Below are 13,455 nucleotides of genomic sequence, written 5' to 3' on the forward strand. Positions count from 1 at the left end.
CAATGCATTCATGAATCGTTCAGCATATACTCTGATAATTAGAATTAAAAGCGTCTCTGACCACTTGACCTTGGTTTGGTCTCCATATGTTTTCTAGTTATATAGCAAGCACTCACATTCACAGAAATATTTTGTTTGCTCTGTATTATTAGTAAGACTTATTATCAGTTGCACTATTTTTTTGTTATTTTCATTTTAGTTGACTTTTATATTATCACCACCCTTTTACCTTCACTACTCTTGCTTACTGTATTGAATGCAATTGTTGTCTTGTAAGATCCACTCTGTTTCAACATTACGGAGGCTTACTGACATAAAATGGTTTCTAAAATAATTTTGGAGTGGCTGCACTGACAGTAATTTGGACACAATGCATTTGTTAGAAATAGGAACAAGAGTAGCCTTTCAATTTCTTGAGCATGCTTCCCCATTCATGCTGATCCAACATTTCTCAAGGCAACTTTCACTCTTTCCTCATAATCCTTGATTCAGTTATTGATCGGAAATCTATCTATCTCAATCTGAAATAAACACAACGTTTCCGGTCCCATAGCTCCCTGTGGCAAAGAGTTGCAAAGTTACACAATCCTTCGAGAGAAGAAATTCTCCATAATCTCATTTGTAAATAGGCTCCCCTTATTCAGAGACCATGCCCTCTGGTCCTGGACTCAACTTTGAGAGGAAGCATTCTCAGGATTTATCTTGTTCATTCCCCGAATAATCCTGAGTGTTTCACTAATTTCACATCTTATTCTTCTAAACAACATTGAGTGGAGTATTGAACTGTTTAACCTTTCCTTGTAGGTCAGCTCCTCAATAGTCAGGAGTGTCCGAGTGAACCTTGTGTGAACCACCTTCAATGAAATGTCATTCAATAAATAGGGGGACAAAATTATTTGCAGTATTCCGATGTTATCTCACGAGTGCCATGTATAGTAAAACAGAAAATTAATAACTCCAAGCCCCTTGAAATAAGGGCCATCATTGCGTTAGCCTTTCCGATTATCTGTTGTACTTCTGTGCAAGCTTTGTGGTTCATGCGCAAGAACACCATGATTCCCACTGTAATTTTTCTCCATTGAAATAATTCTCTATCGTTTCCTTGCAAAGTGAAATCTTTGTGTTTTCCCATGTCATATTCCAATTGTCAACCTTTTTGCCCACTCATCTAACATATCACTCAGTAAGTTGGTTGTATCCTTCCCGTGGCCTGGCCAACCATTTATCTATCTATCCATCTAGCCATCCAAACTGTGTGTGTGGATGTGTGTGTGTGTTATTTTGCATGTGAAACGCATCTCCTCGAAAACCAGACGCAAAAACGCGGAGATTTTTACAATTTCGGTAGGGATTTAACATGAATTCAGAAATCCACTCCTTGGTCAATTATTTCCCCAGATTTTGAATAAAATTCAATTTAAAAAATATAAACGCCGCTTGCCAGCTGCTGACATCACAATGCCCACATGCCCATCAATCCAGGCCCACCTGCCTCCAGGCCCCCCCCCCCCCCCCCCCCCCCCCCCCCCCGCTGCTGTGGATTAAAGGCACAGAAAGATCGAGAAAGTTCTGCAGAACAAAGATTCTACAGCTTTGTTCCACTATAGCTTCTTTGTTCTACAGATCTTGGGGCAGCGACTCCTCACGCGCTGAATCTACTCCTCATAAGTTCTGCTGAACAAACATTCTACAGCTCCGTTCCGCTATAGGATCTATAGCGGAACGGAGCTCACGCGCTGAACCTTCTCACAGCCTGAGCAGCTCGCGAAGCCCCGCCTGCGCGCTCATTCCAGCTGTGGGTTTCCAGTCAGAAGCTGCTTCTCTCTCTCTCTTCATTTGGCAGTCTGACTCCCCTCCAACCCCCCCCCCCGTGGCAGCCCGGCTCTGTCACGCTGGCGGAAGCCACGATCGGCTGGTCCCCCCACTGCTTTTCACCGTCCTCAGATCGTTCCGTGCCTCGCGCTTGGGCTGCCGCCCCTCTCCTCTCTCTCTTTCTCTCGCTCTCTCTCTCTCCCTCTCTCTCTCTCCCTCCCCCCTCTCTCCCCTCTCTTCCCCCGCACCTCTCTCTCCCTCCCTCTCTCCCTCCCTCTCTCTCTCTCTCCCTCTCACCCTCTCTCTCCCTATCGCGCTACCTCTCTCTCGCTCTCGCTCTCTCTCTCTCTCCTCCTCTCTCTCCTCGCTCTCTCTCTCTCTCCTCTCTCTCTGTCTCTCTCTCTCTCTCTCTCCTCTCTCCTCTCTCTCCTCTCTCTCCTCTCTCTCTCTATCTCCCCTCTCTCTCCTCCCCCCCCTCTCTCTCTATCTCCTCTCTCTCTCTTTGCCCTCTCTCTTCCTCCCCTCCCTCTCTCTGCCTCTCCCTCTCTCTCCCTCTTCCTCTCCCCCAACCCCCTGCCCTCCCTCCCTATACCCTCTTCCCCCCTCCACACCCTCCCCTCCATCCCTCCCCTACCCCCTCCTTCACCCCCTCCCCTATCCCCTTCCCTCCACCTCCCCCTCCCTTCCCCCCACCTCTCCCCCTCCCTTCCCACCCCCTCTCTCCTTCCCTATCCCCTCTCAGCCCCCCCTCTCTCTCTTCCCCTCTCCTCCCATCTCTCTCCCCTCCTCCCCCCTCACCCACCCTCCCTCTCCTCCTCCCCTCCACCCCCCCTTCTCCCTCTGTCTCTTGCCCTTCTGTCTGCCCCTCTCTCTCTGTCTCTCCCCATTCTCTCTCTGCCCTCACTCTCTAACCCCCCCCCCCCCTCTCTCTAGACGCGCCTGCGAGTTGGGGGCTATGTGTCAGTGGATAGGGCGGTTATGGGGTAAAAGGAGCAAATTAATAATATTAATATATCAAGGGGGGTAATTAGTGTGTGTGTGGGGGTGGTTAGTGTGTGTGACGCCGCACGCCGCCCCGCCCCCCACCCCGCAAACACGTGTTGCGGGATCAGATCCACTCGGTCTAGTATACATTTAAAACTGTGTGTGTGTGTGTGTGTGAGATTTTGCTTTTGATACGTATTTCCTTGAAAACCAGATGCCAAAACGGGCACATTTTTACACATTTCAGTAATGATTTATCTTATGATTTTAGAAATCTACTCCTCTGTAAATTTGGTGATTTATCTTCCCACATTTTCAATAAAATTGTTCACAAAACAGACTGTTTAAAAAAAATCAAGTTGCTGCCCAGCTGCGGCAGTTGCGGACGTCACAATGCCCTTGCTCACGGCACCGCCTTCCCCCACCCCCCGCTCTCGATTAAAGCAGATACTCTCAACGCTCGCTCAGCTCCCCCCCTTCCTCTTCTCACCTCCTCCCCTCTCCTCTATACCCATCACAGCGGCGACCTCCTCTCGGTCCATGTCCGCGACCCGATCCTCTATAACGCTGGCGGAAGCTTTTGGCTGTCCTGAGCAAAGAGCCTATAGCTCGCTATAGGATCTTTGGTCCTCGGATCACTCTGGGTGGCTCGGGCCCCCGCGACCTGCCGCCCCGCCCTACTTCTCTCTCTCTCTCCCTCTCTCTCTCCCCCCTCCCTCTCTCTCTCCCCCTCTCTCTCCCTCTCTCTTCGCCCCTCTCTCTCCGTCTCTCTCTCTCCGTCTCTCCTTGCCCCTCTCTCTTCCCCCCTCCCTCTCTCTCTCTCTCTCCCCCCCTTCTCTCTCCCCCCTTCTCTCTCCCCCCTTCTCTCTCCCCCTTCTCTCTCCCCCTCTCTCTCTCCCCTCTCTCCTCCCATCTCTCTCTCCCCACCCTCACCCACCCTCCCTCTCCTCCGCCCCCTCTCCCTCTGTCTCTTGCCCTTCTGTCTCTGCCCCTCTCTCTCTGTCTTTCCCCATTCTCTCTCTGCCCTCACTCTCTACCCCCCCCTCTAGACGTGCCTACGAGATGGGGGCTATGCGTCCGTGGATAGGGCGGTTATGGTGTAAAAGGAGCAAATTAATAATATTAATATAATATCAAGGGGTTAGTTAGCGTGTGTGTGGGGCTGGTTAGTGCGTGTGATGCCGCATGCTCCCCCCCCCCCCCCCACAACCGTTCGTTGGACTACCACGCGTTGGAGGAACAGACCCAACGGGTCTGCACTTGGTCTAGTTATAATATAAAACTCTGATCTTGTATGTTTACTTGTGGGTTTGTTTGCTTGCTTGAACTTTTTCTTTGATTCACATCTCCTGAAAACCTGACGCAGTTTTACATATTCCGGTAAAGATTTACCTCATGATTTCAAAAATCCCATCATCTGAAAAAGTTATTAATTATTTCCCGAGTTTTTTAATAAAATGATTCACCAATCTGACATATTTTTTGAAGTTAACGAGCTGAAGCGAGCTGGATGACGTCACAATACCTCTGCTCCTCGCGGCAAGCTGCGCAGAGATTTCAACGCGCAGCCATGAGCTGCGAGTTTTGTGGCCCATTAACACCACACACACTAGGGACAATTTACACATGCACCAAGCCAATTTACCTACATACCTGTACGTCTTTGGAGTGTGGGAGGAAACCAACAATGTTGGAGTACACCCACGCAGTCACGGGGAGAATGTACAAACTCCCTACAGACAGCACCCGTCGGGATCGAACGCTTGTCTCCGGCGATGCAAGCGTTATAAGGCAGCAACGCTGCCGCTGCGCCACCATGCCGCGCTGGAAAAAAAGACTCTTGCTTTCTACCTATACCGCTCATAATATCTGCCATTGACGCTGCAGGAAAAACAACCTAAGTCTAAGTCCAATCTCTTCTTTTCTTCTTATACACTCCGGTCGAGGCAGAAACCTGGTGAACTGCACCCTCTCCAAAGCCTCCACATCCTTCCTACACACAGTACCCCAAATATAGCTTAATTAAATTCTTATATCAACTCAACATCAATTCTTAACCTTTATATTCAATGGTCTGACAGATGAAGACAAGCATGCCAAACATCTTTTTCACCTCCCCATCCAATTGTGTTGCCACTTTCAGGGAACTATTGATTGCCCTCTGTACACCCTTGCCCCTAAAGGTCCTGCCATCTGCTAATATTTTCCGCTTGCATTTGACCACTGTAAGTGCAACATTACACACTTGTCTGGATTAAACTCTATCTGCTATTTTGAATACAGTATATTCTGCTAATTCCTTTGTCAACCTTTCTAGGTATTGACAACCCCCAGTTTTTGTAACATCTGCAAACTTACTGATCAGACCAGGTACATCATCATCCATATAATTTATTTACATCACAGACAGCTGAAGTCCCAGCATTGTTCCTTGTGGAACATCACAGCTCTCCAGTTGGAGAAACACCCTTACACCCAAGAGCGGAACTCACTATCAAAACATGGAGGGGACGGGGACACAATTTTTTGGCGGCCACGCGCGCATGCGCACACTCACACACATGCGCGAGGTTTCGGAGGCTCAATCCAGCGCTAAAAGCGGAGATTTTAAAATCGGGATCACAAAAACTTGGGGGGGATGTCCCCCACCTCTCAAAACATGGGGGGGGACGTGTCCCCTCTGGCCCCCCCGGGTTTTCCGCCCCTGCTTACACCGCTACCCTCTATCTTCCACATTTGGAGTGGACCTGAGGGGAATTATTTTACACAGAAGGAGCCTGCATAGCATTGCCTGAAAAAGTAGATGCTGCCAAAGATAGGCACAAAATGCTGGAGTAACATGGGTGATCACGGTGGCGCAGCGGTAGAATTGCTGCCTTACAGCAAATGCAGCGCCGGAGACCCGGGTTCGATCCCGACTACGGGTGCTGTCTGTACAGAATTTGTACGTTCGCCCCGAGACCTGCGTGGGTTTACTCCGAGATCTTCAGTTTCCTCCCACACTCCAAAGACGTACAGGTTTGTAGGTTAACTGGCTTGGTAAAGGTAAAAATTGTCCCCAGTGTGTGTAGGATAGTGTTAATGTACGGGGATCGCTGGTCGGCACGTACCCGGTGGGCTGAAGGGCCTGTTTCCGCGCTGTATCTCTAAACTAAACTAAACGCAGCGGAACAGGCAGAATCTCTGGATAGAAGGAATGGGTGACGTTTCGGGTCTGAAGAAGAGTCTCGACCCGAAACGTCACCCATTCCTTCTCTCCAGAGATGCTGCCTGTTCCGCTGGGTTACTCCAGCATTTTGTGACTATCTTGCCTGTGTTGGAAGTAGAAGTGTAAAAAGGAACTGCAGATGCTGGTGTATACTGAAGATAGACAAATGCTGGAATAACCTTGGGTCAGGCAGCATCTCTGGAGAAAAGGGATGGGTGATGTTTTGGGCCCGAAATGTCACCCTTCCTTTTTCTCCAGAGATGTTGCCTGACACATTGAGTTACTCCAGCACTTTGTGTATTTGTTGGAAGTAGATACTCTGCTAATTTCTAAGACGCATCTAATCAAATACTTGAATCGTCAAGGTGTAGATCTAATGCCACTAAATGGGATTAGAGTAGCATGGACAAGGCAGGATGAAGGACCTGTTTCTATGCAGTCTGATTCTGACTCTGTAACCATTGCGTTCCAGGATTGCCAAGCTGAAAATTGGTTAATAGATTAATTAACAGATTCACCTTTTGTAGTTAATACATTTATCATTCCTACTGAGGTGATTTGTTCAACCTGTAGGTGCTACCGTTTTTCTTTGATTTAGAGTATTGTGTTCAGTTTTGGGCACCATGTTATAGGAAAGATGTTGTCAAGCTGGAAAGGGTACAGAGAAGATTTACGAGGATGTTGCCAGGGTTAGAGTGTCTGAGCTATAGGGAGAAGTTGAGTAGGGTGGGACTCTATTCCTTGGAGCGCAGGAGGATGAGGGGAGATCATATTGTGGTTTATAAACTCATGAGAGGAATCGATTGGGTAGTTCTTGCCCAGAGTATGTGAATCGAGGACCAGAGGACAAAGGTTTAGGGTGAAGGGAAAAGGATTTAATAAGAATCTGAGAGGTAACTTTTTCACACAAAGGGTGGTGGGTGTATGGAACATGCTGCCAGTGGAGGTAGTTGAGGCAGGGATTATCCCAACATTTAAGAAACAGTTAGACAGATACATTGACAGGACAGGTTTGGAGGGATATGGATCAAACGTGGGCGGGCAGGTGGGATTAGTGTAGCTGGGACATTGTTGGCCGGTGTGGGCAAATTGGGCCGAATATCACTCTGGTGCTATTAAAAGTCAACGTGATACTATTTGCAATTCAGTTAAATGATATGATCTGATTATTATCATGTTCTGTATCCTGAGAGGCAGTCTCTTTGAATGGTTGGATCCGAACAGACTACAGTTTTTTTGAACAACTGGTGCAGGCAGCTAAATGAAGATTTTTCTTTCTGTCAAATAGTTTTGTGGAAAGACCTGTAGTAACGTCAAGGAACCTGCAGGGGATGTCATGCACCATTAGTGACATTACTGTAGGCAAAGCACACGACTGGTGCTCGCTCACAGAAAAGAACAGTTGGCACAACAGCCTTGAAGTAAATTATTAACTGGACAGAAGATGTTACAGATTGACTCAGGATTAAATACTTAAGTGCAGAAAGCCCATTAACTTCCAGTATGAGAATATTGAAAGGCCCCAGTTGGAGCATTAATTCTGGTTCCTGCAGTGTTATATTTTTAAAACTGCCTAAATGCAACTAAATCCAGATCTATTGAAACTTGAAGGAATGGCATACAAATCCAGCTGATAGCTTTATATAATCATAATGTTACATGGCATTTAAGCGTTTGAAACACATAAGACAGGAGAGGGCAAGTATGGCAGTGTAAGAGGGAAAAAAAGCTGTATTTTTATAAGATCAAGTTTGCTCTATTTATGGGTTTTGACATTAGCTTCTTGTACATTACAAGTTTCTAAATATGTTTCTGCTCCTCCCCTTTAAATTATTATTTTCCCATGACAGCACATCTCAGTAATCTAAGGTGACCTTGTATCCTTTTGTCTTGTAGTGGGTACTATTAATAACTTGTTAGTGACCCACATTCATGTAACAAATACCTTCAGATGTGTGTTATCAGCCCATTATAAAAACTGAGAATAGACTGATGTGCCTCTTGTTTCACAAGCATGAATCCTCATAACCAGGATTTTGGCTGATGCAGTTATTCAGCTGTTGGATAAATTTGTTCTATTTATAAAGCACTGTTTTACACATTTGGTTTTAAAGTCACACAATGAATTTGCGTTTTCCTGTGATTGAAAAATAAACCAGCGTACCATCTTCAACCCTCGTAAAGGTGACATTCCAGATATTTTTGAAATGCTTCATGAGAAGTCAAGCCCAATTATCCTGCCTGCAGATCAGAGTGAGCATCGGACAAGACACCTGTGCTGCCCAGGAAAGGCAATCGTGTTGAAAGGAAGAGTAAAATTAACCGTTTGGCCTCTTTTTGCTTAAACACAACGCAAATCAATACTTTGAAAATATCTTAAAATTGGAATATCAAAGTTTCCAAAAGTAATACGGGATAATTTTGCGCGTAGACTAAACGTTCAACTACATGAAAATGAAAGCTGATTTTTCTAATAGCAATATTGTTCTGTTCTTGGCACCCATATACATAATATTCAGCTCTCAAATAAATTTCCATTTGTGTGTTAATGTCTTACCTATCATGACAATTATTTGGTTCATTCCTCGTGATTGATCCAATGTGTATGAATGTCCGTATGCTACTACAGTACTTCAATTTGCTACTTTCACCAAATTTTCCACAAATATCAATGTGAAATGAAAAATGGTTCATTTTAGATTTTTTTTCATTTTGAGCTATTGTTACCATATTTATATATAATAGGTCAGTAGAAGACAGTAGATTGAAGTGGGAGCAAATCTGTCATCTTCATTCTAGTTTATGGGCATCCAGTCATTAGACTTCATGGGCTCCTGTTTAGAGAAAGGATTGAGTCGCACTAACCTATGTTAATAGGACTGGTTTAGGAAGGAACTGCAGATGCTGGTTTAAACCAAAGATAGACACAAAGTGCTGGAGTAACTCAGCGGAACAGGCAGCATCTCTGGAGAGAAGGAATGGGTGACGTTTCAGGTCCCGCTGAGTTACTCCAGCACTTTGTGTCTATTAATAGGAGTGGTAATAGAGTATGGATCACTCTGCACCCTGAGGCCTTCCTTGATGGTTCCTGGGTCTGTATAGAAACCAGGTTGGAAGGGGCATCCATTGAAATGATACTTTAATAACATGTATGTAGCATAATAATAAGGTAGCGAAAGGAAGCTAAATTTAAGGTACGATTATTTCAAGGGGAAAGGTGAAGAGGTCAACAAAGTACTAATTAATCTGACTGTGTAGTGGACTTTGAAGGAAACAAAATGTTGCTCTTCTGTGTCATGCAAATAGATTGCTAGTGACCAGATATGCTGGAACTCAAGCTGTAAGGAACTACTGAGATCTGTATGCTTTTGTGTCCATACTAAATCTTCTAATCACCAGAGGGAAGATTACAATATTGACAACCAGTAATAGGAAAGATGACATTTTACAATAAAAGTGAGATAAATCTACACTTCTGCAGTCCATGTACACCAACTGATCTACTTTTCCTTCTATTCAAGATCTAACACATTAGACTACCATTCAAGATTACTATTTCATGCTGAAAGAGCAAAATTATTTTTTTTAGGAATAAGATCGTAATTTTATCTCAACGTATTATGAGAGATTTGCAGTGGAATTTGTTCATGCTTACAATCGATGACAATGCAGGTGGATGATTTAAGGGCCTGTCCCACGAGCATGCGACTGCATGCGGCAAGCGCGACCAAACCGGAAGCGGGGGCCGCGCGGAGGTCGAGTGATCCCCGTACAGGGCCTGTCCCACGAGCATGCGACCGCATGTGGCGAGCGCAACCAAACCGGAAGCGGGGGCCGCGCAGAGGTCGAGTGATCCCGTACGAGTTGACGTGAAGTTCTAGCAAAGTCCGCGCGTGACGTACGCCGTCAAGACACTGCGTACGGCGTCGAGACGCTGCGCACGCCCGTCGAGGCGGTGCGTACGGCCTCAATGCGGCTGTGGGACGGCAGGCCGTTGCCGCGCGGAATTTTTGGACTGTGTCAGTTTTTCGGAGCCCCACGCAATGTCGGGACCAGCTCCGCACAACTCCATACGGCTCCGGCGATCGAAGTGGGACCGGCCCCGAGAGGCCCTACGGCTCAAGTGACCACGTTAGGTCGCGCTTGTCGCATGCAGTCGCATGCTGGTGGGACAGGCCCTTTAGAAATACCAGTGGACTTTAAAACGGCTTGTGATCTCCAAATCGAAAAGTGTTGGCAACACGGAACTGTGCACACGTTGGACTTCCTTTGTTGCCATATGTAGTAATTAATCTGATTATATAAGAACCTAGTAAACAGTTGATAATATTTTACCTACATGAGATCTTATCTGACTTTCTGCTAATTAAACTGTAGATTGAAGGCAGATTATAAAATAAACTGGATAAAGAGTTGAAAGTTAAGTACAAATCATGCAACATTTACGTGGAGAAGCCCCTGTTTGCTGCGTTACCTCATCTTAGCATCGGGACAACTGCTGGTTCTAATTTGATAATGAGATAATGACTTGGAAACTCCATGCAAATTGGGTAAACTCAAGAGCTCAGAAAGGCTAGATTATAACTGGGCTGAACAATGGCAAATGAAATTTAATGCAGGCAGCTGTAAAGTGTTGAACATAGGATGAACAAATATAAAATACACAAAGACCAACACTGAAAGTGCAATGGCTGAAATAACTGACGTTGTAAGAGTTTTTGTCAACTCAGCGCCTTCCTGTCCAGCCAGTACAGAACAGAAATCAACAAGATCAGTGGGAATTGCATCATTAAAATAACAGAATACCAGTGCAAGCAAGTCGTGATTCAAAATTGTGCTGGTACAAGATAAGAGATAGTAGTCAAAAAGTAATTTCTTTGCCAGTCAGAGCTGTTTGCTTGCATGTTCCAACAGGAAAAGTTGTTCAACATGAGCAAAAATACAATTGAATAAAATTAAACTCTGGAAATATGAAGAAAAATAGTTGTAAGCTACTAAAGCGTATCCTTGGGATTGATGTTTGGAGATAACTTTTACGTTGTGGTCAATACTTGGAATGGATTTCTGAACAGATTGAGGGAACTTAAGATCCAGAATTATTTAAGAAATGTAACTTGCATCTACATAGTGTGTTTCATTTTCCGTTCAAGACATGCCAAAGTGATGTACAGCCAGTGATGTATTTTTATGTATAGCCACTGTTATAATGTATGAAATGTGGCAGCCGATTTGAACATTAAGGTGGGGCAAATGACCTTCATCAATCATGCCTGATTCAGTAGGTTATACATAAGAGAACAGCCGAAGGTAAGACATTTCTCCTCGGTTGTATATGCTAAACGAACACTAGGCTTCTGAAATACTATTCCATTTGTCAATGGAACTGAATATCAGGAGCTCAGTTCAATGCATGTGTCACTACATCACTCATTTGGTGTATACAAAAGAGGATGAATTTCAACCATGAAATCTCTCCCAACTGGTAGATCGTTTTCTCTTCATTTAATGGATGTTATTCAAATTAAAGGCCCTTCATTGAGAAGTAATGATTTTCCTTTTAACATTCACAGTTAAAATTACAACGGATGAAAAGTGGAATTAATCACGTATGTGCCCACAACTTGAATTGGTCTGCCTTTGACAGTGGGTATAAATAATTGCACCAAAACTGAATTTTATGATATGGACTATTGCCTTTTCAATAGACCATTTTGAAACAAAAGATCACTGCAATTTGAAGTACTACTAGACCAGCTGATATCTTTCTTGTTTGGAATCGGGGGTTATTCAAGATGACAGGGAAGTTGCTATGAAGAGAAGAGGATGCTCTTTAAAATTATGCCTCTAAGAACAATAGATCAATTTTCTTATCTGACAAGGGGGGAAATGATGTTCTTCCTTTACTGGAATTAAAGAAGTAATTTGAAATGTGTGCTATGCAAAATAATTAATAAGATCCCTTGGTCTCTGTGACCTCTTTTGAAGTGGATGCTTTTGGGGAAGCTGAAGTGTCTTAGTGGGAAGTGTGTAGTTTCTTCCTTTGCGTGCAAACATTTTTCTTAAAGGACAGGTGGAACTCCTTCATCTGAACACGGAACCTTGTTTGCCAAGCCTTAAATTGAGAAATGTTTTACTTCAACTACTGTCTTCCTCTTTCGTTCATGACATTTAAATTTATCTGCTACTCAATTTAAATGATACACTCACCAGCAAATGTACTTCAATAATGAAACTCTGTTAATTTAACCCATTCACGTTAAGATTTCTCCTATGGCCTGTATGCGAGAAAACATTCTGGCTTTTATAAAAAAATTGTAGTAGTATTAAGAAATCATCATTTGCAACAAAATGCCAGCTCTATGGGAAATCGTTGACTAGTTTTTTTCATTGTATTATAATCATGAATTAAGTGATGTTTGTCATTATCATGAATATAAATTAAAATAATTATTATTAAAGCTGTGTTACAAAACTAATAGTGACTGCCGATGGTACCTGGAGACCTTCGACTCCAGCAGGTATGAAGAGGTATGAAGAGACTGATTTAGTGTATATGCAGCTGAAGTAACATGTCAGCTGATGTCACCAACCTTGGACACCTTTAATAAATATATGGGGATTTGCAAGGTACTTCAGATCCAATGCAGATGACCCTACTGCCAATGTGCATAAATGTAATCTGTTCATGGCTTCTGATAATGCCGCATATGGGGTGAATAATATCGTGGCAAGCTACAGAAAGTCGATTTATATTTTTTGAAATTTAGAAGAATTGGAGGTAATTCTTGCAATTGAGGGAGTGCAGCGTAGGTTCACCAGGTTAATTCCCGGAATGGAGCGACTGACATATATTGAAAGAATGGATCGACTGGGCTTATGTTCACTGGAATTTAGAAGGATGAGAAGGAATCTTATAGAAACATTAAAAAATTAAGGGATTGGACAGGCTGGATGCAGGAAAAGTGTTCCCGATGTTGGGGGAGTCCAGAACCAGGGGTCACAGTTTAAGAATAAGGGGTAGGCCATTTAGGACTGAGATGAGGAAAAACCTTTTCACCCAGAGAGTTGTGAATCTGTGGAATTCTCTACCACAGAAGGCAGTGGAGGCCAATTCTCTGGATGCTTTCAAGAGAGAGTCAGATAGAGTTACAGATAGCGGAGTCGAGGGATATGGGGAGAGAGCAGGAGCGGGGTACTGATTTTGGATGATCAGTCATGATCATATTGAATGGCGGTGTTGGCTCGAAGGGCAGAATGGCCTATCCCTGCACCTATTTTCTATGTTTCTAATGTTACTGAAGCGTATGAGATCTTTAGGAGGAATGACAGGGTAAACATCAAGATGTTTCCATTAGTGGGAGAACCTTGAACAAGGGCATATAGTTACAAGATTAGGCAGCGGCTGTAAAATTGAGGGACATCAACAGAGAGTGGTGATAAAGAAGGTAAAG

The 13,455-nt window shown here is 44.3% G+C and overlaps 1 protein-coding gene across 5 annotated transcripts in view; it reads left to right on the top strand.

The window, feature by feature from the left end:
* Positions 1 to 13,455, top strand: part of rps6kc1 (ribosomal protein S6 kinase C1) — a 163,714-nt gene that overhangs the window by 135,975 nt on the left and 14,284 nt on the right. Inside the window, exon 14 of one of the 5 annotated variants that reach the window (XM_033025326.1) lies at positions 11,575 to 11,647. The exons of the other annotated variants lie outside the window; for them this stretch is intronic. Within the exon in view, the coding sequence (XP_032881217.1) occupies positions 11,575 to 11,606 (32 nt within the window). The 3' untranslated portion in view covers positions 11,607 to 11,647. Of the gene's footprint in view, positions 1 to 11,574; positions 11,648 to 13,455 lie in introns of those variants that run through there. 5 annotated transcript variants of the gene reach the window in all.

This window comes from Amblyraja radiata, chromosome 8, assembly GCF_010909765.2.
Source record: "Amblyraja radiata isolate CabotCenter1 chromosome 8, sAmbRad1.1.pri, whole genome shotgun sequence".
In the NCBI taxonomy this organism is placed as follows: Eukaryota; Metazoa; Chordata; class Chondrichthyes; order Rajiformes; family Rajidae; genus Amblyraja; species Amblyraja radiata.